The following is a 23,390-nucleotide window of genomic DNA, read 5'->3' on the forward strand; positions in this document are numbered from 1 at the left end:
TCGTAGTCAGATGCCTTGACCATTGGGCCACGAGGCCGCCCATATATTTCCTCTCCTGTAGTCCTATACTTATAACCCCGTCCATTAGCATTTTCAGCTTGAAGTATTGTCCGACGAGGCATTTTTGGTAACCGCAGTACGCTTTCAGAGAACAGGCCGCACGAGACTTTTGTTCTCACGTTAGAACACCTTGCAGGCAAGTAGACGGACGTCCGGATATACAAGGTATTCAAACATCGTCAGATTCTGCCTTTTGCATGGGTTGGTTATTATTTAGAAGACTTGGGCATTAAAGGTTCTCATGTAACTTGGATGCGCTCCTACCTGGGTTTGTTGCCGCCTCAGTCCCCTGTGGTAGTGGGCAATCAGGGAAACGAATACATTCATTTTCAGTTCTCATCTCATCTCACTCCAGCCCTTAGACACGCGTTGCCGAGCCGCAACCAATAACTCGGCGCTCGGCCACCCGCTCAAGCTCGAATTCGGTTTCGGGGTGCTTTTCGTCAAGTGCTGTTGGAGAGCTGGCGGTGTACTTTCGGCAAAGGTATTCTTCAAATCGATCAATATGGATGCCAGCCTGCCTGCCTAGCTGATCATGGGCTGGTTTGATCGTCGGCGATCACCCGCATATGTGCTTTGACAAGGTGCTTCTTGCTGTAACACGAGTGCAGGTAAACATCTCATCCAGCCTACGTACTACTGCAACCTTGACTTGCTTCAACACCTTGGATCTTCGCCTTTGTCTGTGTCTGCGCCTGCGTCTGTGCTCGCGAAAAGGAGGGGTTCGCAAAGCATCATGAACCCCAGTACAGATGCATTCTGTAACGAATATATGGATCGCCTATTTCCACACAGGACAGGACCGTCCCTTCTTTCCAGTCTACTCCACAGTCCACCTCATCACTGTACCACCTTTGAGTTCAACCTTGGCGATCACTGCTGACCGGCTGCCTGGAATACTCCGCCGAGGAAACAGTTCTAGCGGACGGCACGCCTCGCTGAATGCTCATCGACACGGCGCAGTCACGCTCTTGATTCAATCCCGTCTTTCGCGTCCCACAGTATGACTCTGCGCACACTCTCCTCTCCATACAGAACGCGTCGCACCAGCGCTTAGGTCGATAGTCCTGCGCCAGACGCTTGCGTTCCATCTACCTTCGAAAAGATGGCGACCGGCACAGTGAAGCGAAGGACGATGCATTTGTACCTGCAGGGCTCCTGTAAAGGTTTTCGCAAAGTATACTGTGCGTACAATGCAATGCTCGGCGAGGCCAAGAACTTGATCAGTCATGGATCGCAACTGACTCATGCACTCTCTGTATTGCTTACCTGTTATCAAGGAGAGCGTCTGAGAGTTTCGATGGCCTCTCTTTCGAACAATGCCAAGAGCGCAGGATACTCTGTCAGCTTGCTTCTCCCAGATGAGCAAGCCCATGCATCTCCTACGCAAAGTTGGTTTCTCCCAACTCCAAGCCCTTGCCTGAGTGACGATGACAGAAATACAGCTGTCCCACTGTGCCTCCCAAAACGATCGCGATCCTCGACGAGAAGCAAGTGGTTCTCAGGCGGGCGCTCAGAAAGCATTGTGGAATTTCATTTAACTACGTCTCCAAGATCCAGGTCGCCATCCCCTGCTCTCCAAGCACCATTGGCGTACGAGACTTACCGGTCAGATCACACCTCCGGCAACACCACAAGAGGCGAAGAGTGCGACGGTATTTCGAAAACCGTAGCTGACGTCAACTGTGGGACCTCTATGATGGAGTGCCAGCGATGTGAGGCATCAAGTTGAAGCTCTTCAAACCGACTCCCGTGCCCTTTTTCAATCGCATTTCATCAGCCTGGACAGCGCCGCCACCTCTGGTGATCGACGTTGGCAAGGCAGTTACATTTCTCTGGATGAGCACCAGCCCTGCTACTCCTATCAACGCACTTTCCTCTCTGATCGAAGGAGAGCAACCATGCTTTCCCGCAGCCTATCAGCCCACACCACGCCGTCAGCTCTACAGCAGGTTCTGCCTGGTCACCCGATTCGTCGCAGGCGGACAGTACACCAGCAGAGCCGTTCCAGCCGCAGCCACCTATTGAGGATGCTAGCGGTCAACATATGCTGATGCCTTTCTCCTGAGAGTTAAACTAAGTTCCTTTCCAAGTGGCCTCTTCTTCATTCGGAAACTCGGCGTTGGGGACGGCGCGACAGCACTTCTCGACGCTTCTCAGCAGCAGCTGCTGCTGTTGACCTTCGCTCCAGACCATTACAGCAGCTCTTCATCACACAGAGACGCACACATCTGTAGCGGAAGAGACTTTCAAATAAAAACAAGTGACAAGTGGGCCATACGAGGTTTGCACCATCATCATTATTGTCGTTATCTGCGCACCTTCGCATGCGCCTGTGGGCGCGTTCCGCGAGCTTTGGGTGTTTCTGGCACAAAGCTTTTGCATCGCCTGCTCCAATACACCGCTGATGGAGCACTCGGTCTGACCCGCGACCTCCTATACAGATTTTTCTCTGAGCACCTTCTCCATCACTCTTAGTTCGGCTGGGCGCAGCGACACCCTTCAGCGCAGAGCCAAACGAAGACGGTGACCACCTCGCCGCCGAAAGATGCCTCCCTCATGTTACCACATTTTCCGTGCGCATATTGTCGCACACCTTTACATCGGGCACGCAATAGTGTATTCTAGCTGCCCCCTATATCATCCGTTGCACATGCGCATTCGTCTCGGCAAAAGCTGTAATAAGGCATGGATGTGACAACGTGATACAAGGAGAGGAGATCCTGTTATAAAATGCCCGTCTCCTCTATTGGCGGTAGCGGAGCTTCCGCGCGAGAAAAATGTAATAAAAATACCATTGGCGAAATAATGAAACAGAATCTGTAAAATCGACGGAATACTCAAATCGCTTATGTACATAAATGGGAATCGACTTCTCAATTCTTCATACTTGTATTCAATCTACCCAAGGCCTTAAAAGCTTGGCAAGCTGGCGAGCCTGTAATTCTTCAAACGCTTCCTATGCGACTATTTAGCGGCAAGTTCGCGGGAACGGTCGTATCACCCACCTTACCACGTGCAGCACTTACGCGCGCGACAAGTCGCAAGTACCGTCGAGCTGCCCTTGATTTCCACCATGTCCGGCTTTCTGAAAAGCGTTTTCAAGCTGCTCGGCCTAGGGAGGGCTCGACACCTCGTTGGCTACGACTTGGAACGGAACGCATACTACGAACTACCCAATGCATTCGGCAGCACAGGTGCGTCTTCGTTCCAAAGTTGCCCTTAAAAACGGCTAGGAGAGTTCCGAGCATGGCGCAATGCTCATTGATTCCATTGCTCCATCCTTCGCTCGACTTAGACCCCCGTCATACACGTCGAATGATTCAATACAGCAAGAACAAGTCCATGGGGGATCACATCATGGACCAAAAACGCTTACCGGTCCAGTGGACCCTCTGGCTTAGACATACAAGGCAAGACCCGCCGACTATCGAGGTGAGCTGCTTTTCTTTTTCCACCTTCGATGGGATTATTTCAGTGGCAACTGGACTTGAATGGTTGAGAAGCGTAATGGAAAGATTAGCTGCGTTAAAACAGCTTTTCATCGCGACGACTGGAGCCCCTTGCTCAGTCGCACGCTCCGTGCGCCCTTGCGATCAGCAAAAACCGTGGGAATATGCGGGCACGTTGCTCACATCTCTTTCCCCTGAGCTACACAGGAGCTACAGCGAGACGTCCAACGCATAGCTGTCACGCAACGCAATGCTCGTATACTCGAGGCCAAGTATGTTGAAGAGCAGGAGCGAAGGAACGCGCTAAGGCAGGCCGAGCATGGCTCCGCAATAGCCCTTCTCGGTGGAGTGGCGCCTGTGAGTGAGGAAGCTTCGCGCGCATCTATGCGAATACAGCCGTCATCCGCACCACAAGGATCGTCATCGTCCGCGGCAGGCTTTGCCCCTCGCCCAAGTGCACGCCGTGTCGCCACCGTTCCGACGAGCTTTGTCTCCGACAAGGAGGCGGATGCAGAACGAGATTCACGCGTTCTTTCCGAGCAAGAGCTGGCACAGGGCAGCGTGCGACAGGAACGCATTCCAGATAACGACGTATGGGCTGCAGCGCGACAGAGGATACGCGCCCAAGATGGGGCGCAGGCAACGTCAGCACAACCGGCGCCTACAGCAGGCGGCGAGAGTTTATATTCGGAAGCGAAAGCTCTTCGGGCTTTGCGCCGCCAAGGTCAGGCTCGCGATACAGCAGAGAAGGCACGGGCCAGACAGGAGATGGGCAAGAGCGTCCTGAGTGCATTTGATGTTGACGTGCAAGATGAGGTGGATGGGGTGCCGAGTGCGAGATTCGAGCCGCGTGCGCGGCATAGTTAGGGTTGTAGGCGTAATACAAGATTTATCAAATCATCACCTTAGCGCTTCGTTCCATTCGCTTTCGTCCCATTCTGCCTTCCTCTTTGTATTTACGAATTTGACGCAGCTGACGTGGATTCCCTCTTTCCGACTTCTCCTTTCAAGCCTTGGTTGCACGAATCTCGGCTCATTCGCTAGCAAAGTTTGAGAAATAGCTCTCGCTGTGCAGTTTGTGTTCTAAAGCAAGTTGGCAGGCGGCAAGATTTTTACGTCTCGCACTTGCGTTTCGCTCCCATGCTTTAGTCGCATTGACTCTTTCCAGCTTTTCTTATGAGCAAGCGTACAAGACGCTCTTGATCCTTTTCGTGCTGCCTGAAAGAGCTTTCACGCGACGATCACGCAGGGCGGTGTAGCCACTGCGAAAGGCTTCCCCAAATGAGCGAAGGCCCACGATCTCGCCGTGGCGCTGTTGCCCATCTGGGCTCCACGTCGTCTGACGAACCCTCGACCGCCGCGAATCCTCACCCTTTGCACGCCTCAACGCCAGCTGTCGTTGCAAATGGCAGAATCGAGGATTTGGCCTCCCTCGAAGGAGACAAAAGCTTTGACGGTCGACTTCGAGCGGCGCGACAGAGCCTACCAGCTGAGCAGCCGAAAACCAAGGTCCCCTTCTGGTCACCATCGACTACACCACCCATCCCGCCCTACTTGGCAGACCAAGTACTCACTATCGCAGTGACATCCATCGCGCTCGGTATACTGTGGGGCTTTGTTCTGCCGCGAGCGCTGCAAGTTTTTGCCTTTCGCAATATTAGACAAGTCGGCTGGACTGACGGCTGCACGCTCTTCAGCTGGGGCAGCGCAATCACCCCTGCGAACTCGCAGTCGGGAGCTGCATGGGCAGAAAACCTGTTGAAGACGCTGGCGAGGCCTCAGTTGCACCTCTACTTTCTGTCATGGAGCACTTTTCATATTTTGGAATTCGTTATCACGGCAAAGTACAATAACACGCGACTCTATGATGATTGTGAGGAGTAGAAATCCGTTAGGCTTGGAGCTACACTTTCGCTGAAAATTAGTACATCGTTACCTCTCTAGCATTCCTTCTGAACAACGGGCTAGCATACTACCTTGCTCACTTTTTCGGTCTCGTTGAGTTTTGCATCGAGTCGTTGATGATCCCACATCGAAAGGTGTTATGCGGTTTAACATACCTAGGTGAGTCGACCCTGTTGTATTCACTTAAAAAGGATCGCATTGACATGCAGCTGGCCACCCCTCCGTAGGAGTTGCATTGATACTTGTGGGCCATGCAGCACGCTCGTTAGCAATGGTACACGCGTCCTCCAACTTTAGCCACAGCGTCGCGTGGCGCAAACGACCGGATCACTCGCTTGTCACACACGGCATCTACTCCATCTCTCGCCATCCGTCCTACTTTGGCTTCTTTGCCTGGGCTTTAGGCACGCAGCTGCTTCTTGCAAACCCAGTAGGGATATGCCTCTTTACTGTCGTCCTCTGGCGCTTCTTTTCCCATCGCATTCACGTGGAAGAGATGCATCTCGTCGAATTCTTTGGCGACGAGTACATCGCTTACAAATCTCGTGTAGGGACCTTGCTACCTTTTATTGCATGATACTCACGTATTACAACCCAGGAAGATTACAGCTGACGATACGATATGGGCAGCACAAACCTTGATGTTGATAGATGCAGGACGAAGGCCTGCCTTGACCGTCACCGACAGATACCAGCTGATGAGGCGAGCCAAAACCTGGAATCGTCCACCGGCACGTAGCGAGGCTTTGTGCCTTCGAACTTGAATACGAGTAAAGTGCGCGATGAGCATGGGCGACAACTACTTTGTAACAAACGCCGTCGTTAGCGTTGGGAGCCTCACGTGTACCATGCTTTTCATGCTTCCTCTGACCCTGAATTTGCGGGCAATAGTTGCTTTCACAGTCGACCTAGGGTCATTCGTTCGCGTGGGTGAGATAATGAGCATCAATTCAATAACTCTTCGGGGATCAATAGTAACGTAAGAGTGCACGCTAGAATTGCTTACACCTTTCACGCATAATATGCCATGCTTGACGATCAGCAGGGCCGTGCTTCGTCCAATTGGATTGACCGTGACGGCGGGCACCGCGGCAACCGTCACAGCGAGCGCCAGGGTCGGGACGAAGTCAGCGGCGGTGGTCTTGCGCGACATCGTTGACCGGCGATTAAAGATGAGCGGCGAGTAGGTTTTTACCAGTGAAATCCTCCCTTAGGAGCCGATCAGATGAGATTGCAGGGTGTATACATGAAATCCGATCGATAAAGAAACGCAGACATGAAGAATTGTATTTGTATCTGCACGAGCTGCTCAGGTACAGAGCCATCCGTCATCCATCTCAAATTTCTTTCCTTTGCTCGGACGCTCTCCTGTGCACCTAGGCGAAAGGCTCACAGAGCATGCGTGCGGCGCAAGGGAGGAACTGCGAACCATTGTCGGAAGAAAGATATAAAGTAGATGCGCTCACCCACAGCAGATGATGAGACCGTGAGAAACTGTGGACGAATCACGAAAGGTCTATCCATCTCCCGCATTTGAACCTTTTTTGGCCAGACGTTCTGATTGGCCAGGAAAGCTTTTTGGACTTTCCGAGAACCCGAAGGAATCCCGTACTCTGCTCTGTAACCCCTATATAAATGTCAGATTCGTTCTGATTCGCGACGTTGACACTGCAAACCCCACACACTTGCCGTACTCCTGCGCCAGCTGACTCGAGTGGAGCACCACGCATCGTCCAGCGAAGAGCCTGGCCGCTCAGTTGGACAGATGGAATTATAGGACGGACAGTCAGAGTCTATATGAGTCTATATGTGTTCGCGTTGGCACGCCTTCGTATGAAGGTTTCTACGCACGACTCCATCCATGGAAAATTGGATGACCGCTGCCCCGCCATCTACAGCGACCACACTCCTCTCGTCTGCTGGTTCCTCAATCGCTCGTGTCGATCGCGCCGCGCGTCATGCGCCTCCTTTCCACTCGGCCCGCCATGGCCAATGACGCCAGGCAAAGTGGACTGATTATCAGCCGTTAGCAGGCCGACGTCGGCTTCCCCAGGACCTTGACTTTGCTCATCATGCGAAAGACGCACAGCATCCGCCGCTGCACGGGCCTCCAGCCTTTCCACCTCTCTCAGCACGCTACTCTCCTTTGCGCGTCTACGCATCTCCTGGTACCTCAACTTGCCCTCTTGGCTGCGTGCCATCTCCCTTGCTTCTTTAAGACTCTTAACCGCATCAAGATGATGCTTGTTCGCGCGCTCGACGGCGCATTGGCTTTCGCATGCTAAACGCTGATACTGAAGCGCCGCAACGAGCCACGTTACAAACAGAATTGAGCCAAAGAGCCGGGCATTCGACGTGATACACGTGTTACCTCCGTGTTTTTCGCGCTCTTCGCGCGCCATGCGATCGCGGGCTTTGAATCCGTAGAACGACCCATATTCCGCCGCGCCCGCGTATCGCTGCCAGCCGAACGCATCGTGACCCTCTGGCCCTCCATGAGAAGCAGCCGCGCTGCCGCGAAATTCCCAACCGGTGCGTGCGCGGTTGCCTGTGCCGCCTGCAGCGGCCGTCCGACGGAGATGGATGCTCCATGCATTGAAAGCGGCCCATTCATCCGGTGTGCGTGGCGGACGCCCGCCCCACCACGGCGGACTGGGTCCTGCCGCATTGGTCGTGCCGCCCTTCTGCCAACCCAAGCCGGCTTTGTCGTACACGGCCCGTTTACGCGAGTCGCCCAGCAGCTCATACGCTGCGACGATGACTTTGAAATGGGCTTGTTCCAGATCAATGCTTTGGCTTGCTGCTCTATTTTGTGACGACACGTCCAGCTCCTTTTCATTCGCTCCTCTTTCTTTGCAGACCCCTCGGCGTGCAGAAAAGTGGCGGTCGGGATGTAGCAGCTTGACGAGCTCATAGTAGCGTGCTTTGACATCTTGGGCCGTTGCATTTGGAGAGAGGTGAAACACTTCATAAGGCGTGGGATTGAGAATGTGCGTAGGGAATCGCAGTGGGTGTGCATGGTAAGGGGCGTCAACGTTGCGAGACGATGGACTCGATCGATGGGCTGAAGAAGAGACCCGGGCTGACGACGAGGACAACGATTCAGGGAATTTTGAGGCCGCAGTATGTGCGCTTCGGCGCTGAGTAGACCGAACTAGATTGTAAAGGGGGCCAGTGCCTCGAGAGCTGAATTTTGTCCCGACCGGGTAGAACGGGTTGGCTTCCAAGCCCTTCCGTGTCTGTCCGTCCCGAGCGAGCGATGCCTCCCAAGAAAGCTGCGATGCCTCCGTCGCATGAAGCATGAGCATCCCGCTATCGATAGCGACGGGATTGGCCGTAGCACGCCCCTCCGTCAGCCCGGCAAGCCAGTCAAAATCGTCATCCTCGGGGCCAGCCAGCGAATCGGTGATATCGTGCTTCTGGATTGCGTTGGCTACGTGAGACCCGTCACCGGATTGTCGCGAGAGGCAGAGAGCTGCTGAGCGAGAAAACAGTTCTTGTTGAATCTGCAGCCTCTTATCTGAAGATGATTCCGGGTCGTCGGGAGATTGAATTCCTTTGCGCAACTGGTGTGCGTCGGAGCTTTGATGGCGCAATGAGAAGAAGAGCGGGCCGACCCTGGCTGCTGAAGGGAAAGAGTAGGGCACGCTGGATGAAGCGGCCTCTCGTTGATTTGGCTGCAGGTCTTGTCGCTGCCGCTGCCGCCGTAACAGAGTACTGCAGAAAAGTGTACAGCAGCGACCACGGCCTAATTGGACGACCGGCTCTATCCGACCTCGCGCCATGGTCAGCGTTGAGGTGGTGGGGACCTCCCACCATGCAATAGCCCTTCACTAGCTTTCTTCAGGGCCAGAGTATGCTATGTCTCTGTGCACACCAGACAAGATCTGCAAGAACGAAAGTCCGTGTTTGGGGACTCGCCAGTCATATCGTCACGACGATCCGCATCGATTGGAGAGAGCAAGATGCAGCTAGCTCCAGTAGAGTCAAAGCTATTACGTAACATGCAGCGGAGTAAATTCGGAGGCTAGCTTGCAAGCAGGCAGATCTAGATTGTGAAGGACCCCAGAATCTGGGACCTCTTGAAGACCTGGGTGAGGCGACTTGATGATGAGAACGGCTTTCAAGCTTGCACACATTTCCGACGGTGTGCTATGGATCCATCGATCTGCTACGGTAGACAGTTCCTCAATCGAAGCGAAAGCTCACAAGAATGAATCCATGATACTCCGCGTTGGACGGAACTCTCTCAGAGTGCTTGCAGGCAAAAAGAATACCCCAATCTCATCTTCCAAATCTACCTCGGCTGTCCACGTCCAGGCTCTTAAAGCAGAACCTGCCAACACGTGCAGAACTTCCATCCTCCACATTATTTGCACTCTTGACGGCTTGGATGAACCAGAGTTTTTGGTGCATCGAGGATGCGCATGGCCCTGCAGGTGTTACCAAGCTTGCCCTCAGAGAAAGGGTGGTAGCCAATAAAGTAGCTCTTGGGTGTTCTTTGAAGACGAGAAAGGGCTAGGGGCGAATTGGAATGCGAATTGGAAGGCGTCGGAGTTGGAAGAGTGACCCGGGAACGCTTTTCAGCCTTTGTGGGTGCTTTGTGGATTTGGAGCGACAATAAAATACAGAAGACCTGTGGGTTCATTTGCTACTGTACAGAGCATCTGCGATGCTTTACCCCATTCATCTTCACGCACCGCCTGCAGCCGGTGGCAGCATCTTTGTGCTCCTGTGACATCCAGAGGCGCAGGTCGGACGCTGGATCGAGATGATGCACGCAATGACCGCGTGTAGGACTTCCCGGCGCCTGTTCTGGAACGTAGTCGTGCGCGATCACAGCAGTTGGAAGACGCGCAGGAGCGTGAGAAAGTACGATGTAGCCATGAATGAAAGCACTGACCGAAATATTGACATCTGACCGCTGGCCCAGGTAAGCTGAAGCAGTGTTCTACGCGTGGTACTCTTTGAATGCAGTATACAAGACCCAATACATAAATGTACAGGCTTTTGTATTTGTACTATTTGTGATGAGAGCGGTCTGCGCTGCAATGCAAACCCCTTTGCATGTATTTCCCACAGCGCCATCTTCATGCGAACATTCGACTTCATCAGATCATTTATCAAGGCTGAGGTTACAGGATAATTGCCATACAAAACTACTCTGATACAGTTCTTTGTAAGCCGCTCCTTTCCATTCACTCTTGCTTGTTTCCGATGACAGCGCCTCTGCACTGCCGCATCCACAGCCGCATTTCCGGCTTGCCAGCTTTCGTCCACGTCCAAATGCCCCACGCCATGGTGACGACACTCGCGATCCAAATGGAAGCCGCAAAGCCCGCGACCTCGATCTGGTGGTTGATTCGTGTCTGCATCTGACCTGAAGGATCATCAGCGGGCGACGGTACTGGTATGCTTGGCAGACCGAGCACGATTCGCGCCAGGCGCGGCTGCGCCTGAACGAACATTGCTCCGGCTTCAATGACGAGCATAGCAACACGCTGAATATGGATGAGGTAAGCCGCGATTGAATGCGCGACGGCCCAGCGTCTGTGCTGCACGTAGTCACGCTCGAGCGCAGCCGTCTGGAATGCTCGCGTGAGCGTGTAGATGAACGGCACGGAGACGACGTACAACGCCACCTCGAATGTTGGCCAGCAGAGCGTGAGGTTGAGTGTCCTTGCAAATGGCAACATAAAGGAGAGCGGCAGAGAGTGCAGATGCCACGGGTCGGCGTGCGTGTATACCAGCTTTGGCCGACGCCATTCGAAGGCTATACCGCTGATAGTGAGCAGCGCGGAAAGGAATAGAGCTGTGTAGCCGCTGTTGCGATGGAGGACGGGGTATCGCTTGCGCACAGCATCCGAGTGCTGCAGCGGTATGGCAAGCGACCAGATGATGGCTGGCATCGCGTGCAAGATCATGTAGTGGACAGGCGCGCGGATGCGAGAGAGTATGAATGGTTCTCCATTCTATTCGTAGCAAAACAGCGGCTGAGTAAAGGAAGCCAGGAGATACCGTTCATCAACCCCTCACCTCCTCGCGCAGTTCATCAAGCGCTGGTTTTAGCGCGGTTTGCTCTTTTATAACCTCGATAGCAACCGGCGGCGAAAGGTACAGCAGGCACGGGAGGAGCGCAAAGGCTACCATCAATGCCGACAGGGGAACAATCACGTACTGCGATAGGTGCATGTCGCGCTTGCTCCGGGCAGATATGGGTACTTCCAGCTTCGTAGTCATGGCTGGATCTGTTGGTACCTCTGTGGCCGACCGAAGGGCTGTCACTGTTTCAGCTTGCGGCATATGTGATGGTTGCTTCATTGTACCTTGAAGGGTAGGGCTACAGCTCTAAGGAGCCATCAAGGGGTGATGGCCCCAGCTCGTTGCCTCCGTTCCGCTGCCATTTTATATATCCTCCATCCGTTGCAGTGCAGTAGGATGAGAAGCATCATACAAATCCCTTCTGCATCGGCCCCGCCGCTCCCTCCGGACGAGTTGGGGTATGTATTCCAAGAGCCGACTCAGGACGCGGCGTGAGTGGGTGAGAACAGTCTTCGATTTCGTTGCTACGGAGGGTCGGGGTGCAACAGGCACTTGCAGCAACAAACTTAGATCCGATGGCTTGAAGGGGAAATGTTGCAGTAATCGCATGTTGAGAGAGAGCATGGCAAAGCGAGGCTTGACCGGGTCTTACGAGATGCAAAGACCATTCAGGCATATTCTACCATATTTGTTTTCGGGCCATGAGGCACAGCCTGGCCTAGCAGCAACAAGCAGTGGCTTAACGTAGCCTCCGCATGCCTTGGCAGTGTCCTGGCGCTATCAGGGCCTGTTAATATATCATGGGCCTTCTTCGAGCTGCTTCGGGACGCTATAATGGCCTGCCTTACATAAACCACCACGGGTGGAGAACGATCAGAATCAGTTGTCAGAGCGGGACACAAAGCGTCACTGGTTCCGCCACAATCGACCTCAGCTTCAGCTTGGCGAGTAACATATCCCTCTGAATCTGTAGGCAAGTATAATGGTTCATCGCGCTATTCCTTTCAATCTGACCAAGATCATGTACCTGTGCGCACGCCAATTAAAAAACAATGTACACTTGAGCATCTTTCCCCGTGTCTGCTCTCGCGCTCCTGCATCCTTGGCCGTACCTTTCCATCGCTTTACAGAGTAGTTGCTTTGTGAAATTGAACAGCGCTGAGTTTCATACAACCATGAGCACGTTCATTGTGACTAGAGGAGTGGAAGCGGGACCAGGATTAAAGCTCCGTGGCCGACTATCCGCGCCTTTCACGATTTAGAGGAAGCTGCGAGTCGATTACCCGTTACGGCAGTGAGTCATGTTGGGATTCTTGTATACGCTCTGACGGGTGTCACACTGACCATCTGCATCCTCACGTGCAGGCATCTTCAAGCGCTATAGTTCCCCAGCATACCGGCCTGCATTGAAACATGGCTGCCCAGAAAGCAATGTCGCCAAGAGGCCTGGGAAGGGTGGATGAGAGTGGTTGGTGTGTATCCAAGGAAAAAGTGTTGGAGCCTGCGGTGATTGGCTGCGTAGTAGCGTGTTGCCGTGATATGTATAGAGGGACATTCGTCAAATTATAATCAAGTAGGGTCCTTTGCCCGGCATGGCAGCGCACCGTGCGGACTATTGTAGGCCGCTGGGCAACAGCCACTAGGCACACCTAGGCACAAGCACGAGCCACGTGGCACCAAAAACCCGCCGAAGCGTCGTGTTGAGTTACCAATGCTCTCCGTTTGATCCTAGACGACGACGCCCAACGCGAACATACGGTGTAGTAAAAAGATAATTACTAGAAGAAAGAAGTTCGAAGGACCCCTTCTTTCAACTTTTCCTTCAAGTCCTGATCGTCTGATGGCCGCTCGCCTCCTTTGTTTTGAGGCTTTGTCACCGGGCACCCGTATCTCAGCAACTTGGTTGTGAACACGCAACAGGTCAAGGAGAGGAGGACCAACAAGAAGTTGGCTCAGGGCTCAGAAGGGACGGAAGCCAAAGAAAAGTTGGGGCTCGGACGGCGTACACTGGGATCAGACATCGTTCAGGCGGCAAGGCAACACAATTGTGCTGTTGATGGTGCAACAACTTCTCTTCGAAGAGACCAGCGAGGAATACAATCTCGTCTGATTCAGGCAAAGCCCAACAAGTGATGAGCAGCGAATCGCCTTATGTTCCCGTTTCGGATACACTCGCCATGCCTTTTATGCAGCACTCCTCCTTTATTACTCGAAATCAGGACATGGCTCCTTCGAACAAATTTGACGAACGACCCAGCTCGCCTTCACTACCCGCACTTTCAGAGAGGATCACCAGGGCCGAGACAAGAGTTTCTCCTTCTCAATCCTTGTTACATCGACAAAGTACCTTGGTCAACGACGAGCAGGGCTCCCTTGATGACTCTGCACAGGATGTGGAAAGCGCCGCGCATATAGAGCTCAATACGGATGGTTATGATGCTGATGGAGCTCAAAAGAAAGCAGAGGCGCCATTAGGCCTCGTACGCTCAAGCAGCTCCTTTATGTCGGGACCTAATCGCGTGCCTCCCTCGCTGAAAGCTAGCCTCCCACTTCCAGCTGCGCCAAATGGCCCTGCCAATCTTACTCCCAGAAACCCGCTCAAGCTTCCGCCGCACATGCATACACTCGGCTCACTTCCACAGACAGGAAGGAGCATGAGCAGGCCGCAGACCGGCGTCTCGAGCTGCTACATGCGGCCGCGGACAGCTCTGACCAGTTATGTCGAACAGGACGGGCTCTACCTCGCCGCTGTTCTCGAGAGTCAGGGCATCCATCGTGAAGTGGGAGTTGCTGTCGTCAATCAGGACACCGGTTCGTTGTTGCAACAGAGATATTGCTTTACTGATAGTATCTGCCTGATGCTGAAGATCTTGCTTCTGGTACACATTACTTCGCAAAATTGGTTGGCACAATTGCAGGTGTATGCGTTCTCACACAGGTCCGTGTCGCCACTCCTTATTTCCTTACTTGCATGCCACACCAAGACTTCCCTGATCTCACCCTGATGCATGCACTCTCACCTTCATATACTCTGCGCAGCTGACGGATACGCCGACATATAGTAAGACGATTCAGCACCTCCGTTTGCACCCACCCTGCCGCATACTTGTTCCAACCTCAACAGCGACCGCCTCGCTGTTCTTTCAGAGGCCGGATCAAAGCACTCAGTACGCAGGCAACAACAAGTCGGCCCTTGTCACGGCATTGGAAGATGCGTTTGCAATGCAAGTCACTCCGCTTGCACGCAAGTATTGGAAGCATGAGGAAGGTGTGTTCCGCAGGGTGTGACACGGCATGGACACAGGAGAGACTCTGTCGAAGAGGGAGCTGACTGAATTCTATGCTTGGGATTCCTCACCAGGTGCAAAATACCTCGAGCGCGTCCTCGCAGATGATGTATCCGACCGCGTCCATCCAGACCTTCCAAGTGACAGCGAAAATACCACGATTGGCATCTCCGCAAAGGCGAGACGCACCGAAATGTCCTCTACGGTCGGCTCCAACTCTCGCGCTGCGATTCTGACGGCGGTCTCCGCGCGTTACTACGCTCTGGCAGCGATCTCTGCCCTATTCCGCTACATCGAAGCCTTTGAATCGCGACTGCTCTTTGCACACTCGATCCGTGTCCGCTGGCAAGGCCTCGCCGGGACGCTCTCGATCGACTTCGAGACGGCTCGCGCACTCGAGCTCGTCCAAAATGCCACCAGTACCAAAGCGAGCGCCCACGCTTCGCTATTGGGGATCATGATGCCCAACAAAGCCAGGTGCACGCCAATGACGCGCAGGCTGCTACGCATGAATATCCTGCAGCCGCTCACCGATGCAGAGATCCTTGAGGCCAGATTGGACGCCATCGAAGAGCTACTCGAGGAAGACCCGAGCATGCGAGCGCTGGACAAGGCACTGGCGCCGCTCAGAGCGGACGAACTTGACATCGATCAGATCGCACATCGCCTCGTCTCGCAGAAGGGTACACAGGGCCCAATTGCAGCAGCTAATCCCAATCCGGCCGTCACGGAAATGAGAATTGCACTTGTGCTCAAACTCAAGACGTGGCTGAGGGCACTCAGCTCTGTCCGCATAGGGCTCAAAAGTTGCCAGAGTGCGCTGCTCACGACCATAGCCCGCTTCTTGGAGCTCAAAGAACTTGACGAGATAGCGCAAAAGATCGAGGAGGTGATTAACCCTGAGCTTTCGCTCGAAAAGGGGGGCATGGCCAAGACGAATGCTAGAGTATATGCAGTGCAAGCCAATCAGAACCCCCTGCTGGACGTCGCGCGACAAACGTACAAAGAGAATATCCAAGACATTCTGGAGCTATGCTCGTCTTACAGCGACCAGTACGACCTCCCTTTCGTCATCAAACATACCAATGGTGGCGCTTTCATCCTCGAAGTCCGATCGCAAGAATGCACTCCCGACGACTTTCCGTCTGATGTCTTTCTCAACCTCGTCAGGTTTAAAAATGGCAAAGGATACTCAATGACAACACTTGAGCTCAAAAAGAGGAATCGGCGCCTCAAGTCATCCTACGAGGAAGTGTTGTTACTTTCAGATGCTGTCATTGATGAGCTGCGCAACAGCATCGTCAAGGAGGTTGCGTGTCTATACAAGGCATCCGAGGCGCTCGCCATCCTCGATCTGATCGTCATGTTCGCCGACACGGCTGGCACATACAATTACACGCGACCAGAATTCTGTTCGGCGTTCGTCATCAAAGGTGGACGGCATCCAATACTCGACCGCACCAGAGCAGTTCCAAATGATGTCTATGTGTCAGACAGTTCGAGATTCCAAATCATCACAGGTCCCAACATGTCAGGAAAGAGCACATATTTGCGCTCAATTGGTCTGCTGACCATCATGGGCCTGGTTGGTTCTTACGTCCCCGCTGATTATGCTTCGTTCAACTCGCCCGACGCTTTGCTCGCCTGTCTCACAGTCGGCGAAAACATCGAGCAGAACCTGTCAGCATTCGCTGCTGAGATGCAAAACTGCGCCTCGATGCTGACGCTCGCGACTGATAAAAGCATCATTCTCATTGACGAGCTAGGACGCGGAACTTCTCATCAAGAAGGGTTCGGCATCGTCTACTCCATCGCCGAGAGCTTGATCCAACGAAAAAGCACTGTCTTCTTCGCCACGCACTTTCTCGATATGGCGAGCATTCTCAACGCCCAGCCCACCGTCACGCTTAAGCACCTGCAGGTCGTTGTTGGCAATAACGAGCAGAGTCGTTCGTTGACATTCAAGCACAAAGTCGTTGCGGGGCAAGCAAAAAGCGAACATATCGCTCTGGATCTAGCTTTGACGGTTGGACTACCACCCGAGCTCGTTGCACGCACTCGTCGTTACTCCGAGCAGCTTGAGGCACTCGCGCGCAAAGGTGAAGATGACAAAGAACGCTTCCAGATGATCAAACGTAGAAAAGAAATCTACAAGGTAGTCGCGCAGCTCAAACAGATCTACGACACGAGTCAGCTCTCGGAGCAAGAACTTGGTGAGCAATTGACTTATTTGCAGACTCAGACAGTTCAAAACTTGCATCGCACTTTTGTGACGGACGAGGAACCCAGCGATTGAAGGCCAGTGCTTGTAGTACAGCTTCATTCATCTTGATCAGAGGCTTCTGCTTCATCATTCGCTTCGCCTGCATTGCCACTGTCGTCCGCCTTGCCCAGGCCGCCGCCCCTCTTCTTCTTCTTTTTCTTTTTGTTCTTCTTTTTGTTGCTGAGTGAAGCTGGCGTAGCTGTTGCAGGTGGATCGCGCACGAAGAGACAGACAAAGAACCCGTTTGTAGCCTCCACGTGTGGATCGTGGCAGCTGGATTTTTGCACACCCGCCGCCCCCCCTGGCGCCGCTCTAACTAGCGCATCCGCGTCGACTCCCGCCACGCCCTTCACGCCCCTCTGCGGCCAGGCCGGCAGGACATCCTCTCGGCCAGCAAGCCTCCATCCACTCTCCCGCGCCTGGGGGAGTGCCAGCGCATTAGCAACGACCTGCTCGTTCTCTTCCTCGTGCACGGAGCAAGTCGAGTACGTGAAGCATCGTAAAGCGGGGAAGCTCATGGCGTGTTTGATCATCGTCAGCTGAAACTTCGCGAGGCTTTCCAGTCGAGAATTGGAGCCGGAACCGTCGTTCTCGTCTGTCTCTTGTTCCACCTCACTTTCTGAGTGATTCGTTAAGCTGCACGCCGGACACTGTATGTCAGTGCGCTTTCCTCAAAGCCTGACTTCGAACGCGCAATCAAATACTCACTGGTCGAGGCGGCCGAGAATTCCACTACCAGAGCAACTCGGATCCAGCATCATCATCTGCACGTCCTTCCATCTCTCGTCGCCTTTTGAATCGGTGGACAAGAAATCTTCATGGAAGCATTGGACATTGAACGCCCCCGCACGTGGACTGAGGAGGGGAGGCTTGGGAGGAGCAGTAGAAGCCGAAGCGAGCGCACCGACTTTGCCGAGCAGGTTGACCAGGGTCCTGAACCGTGGTTTGTCCTTCTCGAACGCGGACACCGTGACATTAAGTTTTGAGGGTCTTGCGAGCGCATCAAGCAGCGTACTCAAATGGCTTGTCTTGTTTCCCGGTGCAGCGGTCGCATCGACAGCATGTAGACACTTTGGCTGAGAGCCTTCCCGATTTTCAATTGCGAAATGGCGGACATAATAGGAGGCTAAGATCTGAGCAGGGAAGCAACTTGCCAGATCTTGCAGTATGATCTTGCCGGATTGATACCATTCACTGGAGATAACTTGCGAGGTGATGCTTGTATGTAAAGCGTAGACATTCGACACATGTCTAGACGCGACGTATGTTTTCCTGCATATTCAGAGTAATGCCTATCAGCTTCGGGGAACATGAAGCGGGGGAAGAGTGACGTGCACTCACGGTTCGTTCAGCCAATCCTCGGTCTCACTGTGTGGCGTCAAGCCGGTCTCGTGCAACCATTGTTCCCATTCATCTCGAGCCTCGTCTTGGTTCACGAATCTAGCTGTATTCAGCCGTACCCAACGGGGAATGCGAGCTGCCTTCTGCCGCTCCTTGCCATCTGAACGCAGATCCGCAATGGTCGCCGCTCCGCGCCGGAGCTGAAGGCGAACCAGCTCAGAGTGAAGGCGTGCTTTTTGCGAGAGCAAGAATGCGGTTGGAGGGTAGCTAATAGATGTTTGAATGCCGCTGGTCTTCCTTTTCGTTGTTGAAGGAGATGCTGAAGCTGACGACATGAGCATGTCGTACAGTAGTACGAGAAGGAGGGACCTAGCGGACGGAACGTTGGAATGCGGGATGTGATGGGATGGATCATCTGTCTTTTGCTTTTTAGAAGGCCGCTCTGTGCCCGAGCCCTTTGTAGATGAAGAGACGGAAGCGGCGCCGCCTTTGCTCAGCGCAACCGATGCCCCTTTACCTTGTAGGAGCCCAGCCCGCTCGATCACTTCTTCGAGCGCATCCTTGTATGCGAGTGTATTTGCACACAAGGCCAGAATCCTCCTCTTATTTGATTGGTCGTTCTTGTTTCCGCCCCCATTCTTCTCTTGAGAGGTGTTGATGAGCGCTTTCAAGGAATTTGACTTGAGTGCGAGCTGGTCCAGAATGAAGGCACCTTGCAGATAGAAAGATGCCATTCTTGCCCGAGGCGGTTCGGAAAGCTTCCCTTGTCATATATCGCCGTTTCAAGGACGCCCTTCAGCCGCCTTGAGCACCGTGCTTTGCAGAAAGATGCAAACAGAATCGCCTCACGGGTTGTGCAGAAATCAGATGCATATACACATCACAGCACTTAAATAGAAAAAAGTGTAGGGAGGGTGGAAGGTCAGTGAACTAGTGCTTATTCTCGGCCGAGTTCCGTTCAACTTCGTGCAGATCATAGCTGACTCCTCTCAATACTGCAATGGTCACCGTAGCCGCATCCTTGCATCTTGAGTAATCTGTCAATGTCCTTGAGCATGCTGTGTGGCCTGTGACGCTCAGTCCGAGCTACCAGCACTGATACTTGCTGCGGTCCGAAAGACTTCCTGTAGACCGAGCCCCAAAAGCAGTTCCGTTACCCTGGCGCAGCGTGCTGGACCTGAAACAACTCGGTTGCCGAATGGTGTAGTGAGTCGGCGACGAGCGCAGCAGAAACGCAGCGTACTGTGGCACACGACCTTCTTATTCGCATCGGCTCGATCATTGCAAAAATGAAGGTGAGCAAGCTGGTGTTGGAAATGCATTTCCACGACGGTGGCTGACACTGAATTAATGATGCAAAGTTCTTTATCGACGACCTGCCAGTCATATGGCCTTATCCACGCGTCTATCCCGAGCAATATGCATACCTGTGCGATTTGAAAGTCGGTTTCGCTGTTTTGTGATGGAGAAGAAGGCGCATTCAGCTGAAATTAACATTATTTCAAATACAAACAGCGCACGCTTGATGCCAACGGGCACGGCGTGTTGGAGATGCCTTCGGGCACGGGTGGGTCCTGCGCAAAGAAGTGGTGCTCGGAATTATGGATGCTGATTCTTCTGTACGGACAGGTAAAACTGTGACCCTTCTCAGCCTGATTGTGGCATATCAACTAGTTCGTAAGGCGATGCCGTGCCATTTTCTCCATGATCACGGACCCTATTCTGACTTTCGCTTCCGTACATAGCATTACCCCAACCGACGGAAACTCATCTACTGCTCGCGAACGGTGCCAGAGATCGAAAAGGCGCTAGCAGAGCTGAAGCGCTTGTTCGAGTATCGCGCCGAATATACCGAGAATGGCGAAGCAGAAGACTTGCTGGCGATCGGGCTGACGTCGAGGAAGAACCTCTGCATACACTCTGATGTTTCGCGAGAACGCCGGGGAAAAGTGGTAGACGCCCGGTGCCGTGACATGACGTCCGCCTGGGCATGCCAAAAAGGTCGAGAGAACCCTGACAGCGGTGTACAGCTGTGCGAGTACCATGAAGAGCTTGGGACCCGCGAGCCTGGACAGCTCATCCCTCGCGGAGTATGGACACTCGAGGAGCTCAAAGCATACGGTCAGGACCAAGGAGTTTGTCCTTATTTCGCTTCTCGCCGCATGGTGCGTGCTGAATGATTCGTTTCAAGACGAAATGTCAGCTGATAGAAGGGTCCTGTTGCTCTCTCCCAGATCCCATTCGCCGACATCTTGATCTGGAGTTTCCACTATGTTCTAGATCCCAAGATTGCGGAGCAAGTGGCCAAGGACATTTCAAAAGATGCAATCGTCGTTTTCGACGAAGCGCACAACATCGACAATGTCTGCATCGAGGCGCTCTCCATCGACCTAACGCGACCTATGCTCGACGCGGCGTACCGAAACATCAACAGCCTTGCGGACAAAGTCGAAGAGGTCAAGCAATCGGACGCAGACAAGCTGCAGAAAGAGTACGAGAAGCTTGTCAATGGCCTGCAGAATGAGCAAGGGGAGGATCGCGACGAGGCAGAGAACTTCATGGCGAACCCAGTTTTGCCGCAAGATCTGCTGCAAGAAGCGGTGCCGGGGAACATCCGACGTGCGGAGCATTTCGTTGCTTTCCTCAAGCGCTTTGTTGAGTACCTCAAGACGCGCATGCGCGTCCTCCACGTCGTCGCCGAGACGCCGCCTTCGTTCTTACAGCATCTCAAGGAAACCACGTTTATTGAGCGCAAGCCGCTGCGATTCTGCGCCGACCGCCTGCGCATGCTTGTCTCCACGCTCGAACTGACGCGGTTGGACGAATACTCAGCGCTGTCCAAAGTGGCATCGTTCGCCACACTTGTCGCGACGTACGACAAGGGTTTCCTGCTTATTCTGGAGCCTTTTGAGACGGACAATGCGACAGTGCCGAACCCGATCTTCCACCTGACTTGTCTGGATGCTTCGCTGGCCATCGCGCCGGTGTTTGAGCGCTTCAGCAGCGTCATCATCACCTCGGGTACGATCTCTCCACTGGACATGTACCCAAAGATGCTCAAATTCGACACAGTGGTGCAAGAATCGTACACCATGACGCTGACACGCCAGTGTTTCCTCCCGCTCGTCATCACGCGCGGCAGCGACCAGGTCGCGATCAGCTCGCGCTTCGAAGTGCGCAACGATCCTGCTGTTGTACGCAATTTCGGCCAGATCCTCATCGATTACGCCAAGTGCATCCCCGATGGTATCGTCGCTTTCTTCCCATCATATCTCTACATGGAGTCGATCGTCGCTGCGTGGCACGATATGGGCATCCTCGAGGATGTCTGGAAGTACAAGCTGATCTTTATTGGTAAGTGCTGTCGATCTGATGTTGCGATATTTGCGTGCGTAAGCTTATGCATACTCCCTTCTCCAAAATGTTGCTTCCGCTAGAGACCCCAGATGCGAACGAAACATCTGTAGCGCTGGAGAACTACCGCCGTGCATGTGACAATGGCCGTGGCGCCATCCTGCTTTCCGTCGCTCGTGGCAAAGTCAGTGAAGGGATCGACTTCGATCACAACTACGGAAGGGCTGTCATCATGTTCGGCGTGCCGTACCAGTACACTGAGTCACGCATCCTCAAAGCTCGACTGGAGTTCCTGCGCGACAATTTCCGCATTCGAGAGAATGACTTCCTCACTTTCGACGCCATGCGTACGGCGGTGGGTCGCACGCAGCATATGCGCTTTACTAAGAGAATGGCGGGATACTAATATCCTTTTACTTGGGATGCGTTCCTCAGGCTCAGTGCGTTGGTCGCGTATTGCGAGGGAAGACAGACTACGGGCTCATGATCTTTGCAGACAAGGTGCGTGTGTACAAGGTCTTGAAAACCCTCATGTGGCCTCTAGTTGACGCCGAAGGGCTGTTGTTTGTGGGCAAAGCGCTTTGCCCGCACGGACAAGCGAAACAAATTGCCAAAGTGGATCGCACAGCAGATCACAGAGGCGCACAGCAACCTGTCCACTGACATGGCCATGGTCGAGTCCAAACTGTTCATTCGGCAGATGGCACAGCCGTATCCTGAGGGTGCGTCTCGCCAAGGCAGCTGTCACAATCTTACTACTGTTGGGTCGACTAACCCGCAATTTGTGCTTGTCCCCAATTCTTCAGGCAAGGACGGGATCAGCCTGTGGACGCTGGAGGACATTGAGCAGCGACAAGCGAAAGAACGAGAACATTTCGAGCGCCTGCTCGAAATGGATGGGCACATCGATGCGGATCAGCTGGACGACATTCATGATCTGCTGCTCGATACTGAGCAGGATGGCAAAAATGCGGAGCCGGCCGATGGCGGCGTAGAGCGGGACGAATTTGACGAGGAGTTTGGAGAGGGGGACGACCTTGCAGCTGACATGATGGTTGACGATTGACAGAGCATGGCCCCTTTTGCTTTGTAGTTATAGCCTGTTACGTTCACTGTATATCTGTAGACTTGCTGTGAGGGTCGAGGTTACCTGACATGTAGGAGCGAGCGACACACGAGTCATCTACCACGCTGGGGAACATGCGTTTACGCGCGTACACGGCTCCGAGCGCTAGACTTTTCGCGTAGCATGAGCCTAGACGAGAAGATGAGGCAATGAGACAGATGGAATCCAAGTAGTTCCAGGCCAGGTATCATGCTACTGCGTTGACACTGTAGAGAACAAAACAGCCAAGCGACCTACATGGCAGGGTCACAGATTTGCGGACAAGGCGTGGCTCATAGCTCACTCACCGTCCCGTCAGAAAGTGAATGTTCGCAGTAGGTGCAGGGCACGCGCTTGCGATGGAAGGTCGTCGGCCGTACCGATGATGATTGCATTACCTTGGCTGTCTGACGGTCGAGGGTTGGTAAGGAGATACATGCGAGCAAGTTGGACCAGGCTCTTTGACCGGTTGTCGGGTAACACAACGGACTACGCTATCCACAGCTCGACAAGATATCATCAGACGATGCTTTCGTTTCTTTCGTTCCTTCCTTCCTTCCACCACCACTCATTCATCGGCC

The 23,390-nt window shown here is 53.5% G+C and overlaps 9 protein-coding genes across 9 annotated transcripts; 5 read left to right on the top strand and 4 right to left on the bottom strand.

Annotated features, from left to right (window-relative positions):
* Window positions 1-983: 983 nt before the first annotated feature.
* On the top strand, window positions 984-1,978 carry K437DRAFT_152863 (uncharacterized protein). Its single transcript, XM_013386867.1, has one exon. The coding sequence runs from the start codon at window positions 1,166-1,168 to the stop codon at window positions 1,790-1,792; it is 627 nt and encodes a 208-aa protein (XP_013242321.1). The 5' UTR covers window positions 984-1,165; the 3' UTR covers window positions 1,793-1,978.
* A 993-nt stretch (window positions 1,979-2,971) lies between these two features.
* Window positions 2,972-4,417, top strand: K437DRAFT_257505 (uncharacterized protein). Its single transcript, XM_013386868.1, has 3 exons — window positions 2,972-3,257; window positions 3,359-3,495; window positions 3,720-4,417. Exons 1-3 carry the CDS (start codon window positions 3,137-3,139, stop codon window positions 4,377-4,379), a joined length of 918 nt encoding a protein of 305 aa, XP_013242322.1. The 5' UTR covers window positions 2,972-3,136; the 3' UTR covers window positions 4,380-4,417.
* Window positions 4,418-4,793: 376 nt separating this feature from the next.
* On the top strand, window positions 4,794-6,210 carry K437DRAFT_248483 (ICMT-domain-containing protein; the record flags this gene model as incomplete). Its single annotated transcript, XM_013386869.1, has 4 exons — window positions 4,794-5,177; window positions 5,244-5,385; window positions 5,457-5,576; window positions 5,645-6,210. The coding sequence occupies 4 exons, from the start codon at window positions 4,794-4,796 to the stop codon at window positions 5,992-5,994; spliced, it is 996 nt and encodes a 331-aa protein (XP_013242323.1). The 3' UTR covers window positions 5,995-6,210.
* K437DRAFT_257508 (uncharacterized protein) lies at window positions 5,867-6,648 on the bottom strand. The gene is made up of 3 exons (XM_013386870.1): window positions 6,424-6,648; window positions 6,259-6,325; window positions 5,867-6,176 (listed from the first exon to the last, which is right to left on the bottom strand). The coding sequence occupies exons 1-3, from the start codon at window positions 6,568-6,570 to the stop codon at window positions 5,998-6,000; spliced, it is 393 nt and encodes a 130-aa protein (XP_013242324.1). The 5' UTR covers window positions 6,571-6,648; the 3' UTR covers window positions 5,867-5,997.
* Window positions 6,649-6,839: 191 nt separating this feature from the next.
* K437DRAFT_152947 (DnaJ-domain-containing protein) lies at window positions 6,840-9,363 on the bottom strand. The gene is made up of 2 exons (XM_013386871.1): window positions 7,103-9,363; window positions 6,840-7,035 (listed from the first exon to the last, which is right to left on the bottom strand). The coding sequence occupies exon 1, from the start codon at window positions 9,200-9,202 to the stop codon at window positions 7,310-7,312; it is 1,893 nt and encodes a 630-aa protein (XP_013242325.1). The 5' UTR covers window positions 9,203-9,363; the 3' UTR covers window positions 6,840-7,035; window positions 7,103-7,309.
* A 1,155-nt stretch (window positions 9,364-10,518) lies between these two features.
* On the bottom strand, window positions 10,519-12,167 carry K437DRAFT_257511 (uncharacterized protein). The gene is made up of 2 exons (XM_013386872.1): window positions 11,454-12,167; window positions 10,519-11,389 (listed from the first exon to the last, which is right to left on the bottom strand). The coding sequence occupies exons 1-2, from the start codon at window positions 11,736-11,738 to the stop codon at window positions 10,616-10,618; spliced, it is 1,059 nt and encodes a 352-aa protein (XP_013242326.1). The 5' UTR covers window positions 11,739-12,167; the 3' UTR covers window positions 10,519-10,615.
* Window positions 12,168-13,294: 1,127 nt separating this feature from the next.
* On the top strand, window positions 13,295-17,105 carry K437DRAFT_257515 (uncharacterized protein). The gene is made up of 4 exons (XM_013386873.1): window positions 13,295-14,270; window positions 14,378-14,397; window positions 14,499-14,727; window positions 14,821-17,105. Exons 1-4 carry the CDS (start codon window positions 13,592-13,594, stop codon window positions 17,040-17,042), a joined length of 3,150 nt encoding a protein of 1,049 aa, XP_013242327.1. The 5' UTR covers window positions 13,295-13,591; the 3' UTR covers window positions 17,043-17,105.
* K437DRAFT_237227 (S-adenosyl-L-methionine-dependent methyltransferase) lies at window positions 16,996-18,949 on the bottom strand. The gene is made up of 4 exons (XM_013386874.1): window positions 18,684-18,949; window positions 18,351-18,647; window positions 17,718-18,281; window positions 16,996-17,645 (listed from the first exon to the last, which is right to left on the bottom strand). Exons 1-4 carry the CDS (start codon window positions 18,689-18,691, stop codon window positions 17,066-17,068), a joined length of 1,449 nt encoding a protein of 482 aa, XP_013242328.1. The 5' UTR covers window positions 18,692-18,949; the 3' UTR covers window positions 16,996-17,065.
* Window positions 18,950-19,424: 475 nt separating this feature from the next.
* On the top strand, window positions 19,425-22,783 carry K437DRAFT_257517 (DNA repair helicase). The gene is made up of 10 exons (XM_013386875.1): window positions 19,425-19,645; window positions 19,712-19,792; window positions 19,866-19,917; window positions 19,980-20,023; window positions 20,096-20,515; window positions 20,585-21,704; window positions 21,788-22,059; window positions 22,140-22,205; window positions 22,282-22,426; window positions 22,511-22,783. Exons 1-10 carry the CDS (start codon window positions 19,640-19,642, stop codon window positions 22,768-22,770), a joined length of 2,466 nt encoding a protein of 821 aa, XP_013242329.1. The 5' UTR covers window positions 19,425-19,639; the 3' UTR covers window positions 22,771-22,783.
* The last annotated feature ends 607 nt before the right edge of the window (window positions 22,784-23,390 follow it).

This window comes from Tilletiaria anomala, assembly GCF_000711695.1.
Source record: "Tilletiaria anomala UBC 951 chromosome Unknown K437scaffold_62, whole genome shotgun sequence".
Classification (NCBI taxonomy): Eukaryota; Fungi; Basidiomycota; class Exobasidiomycetes; order Georgefischeriales; family Tilletiariaceae; genus Tilletiaria; species Tilletiaria anomala.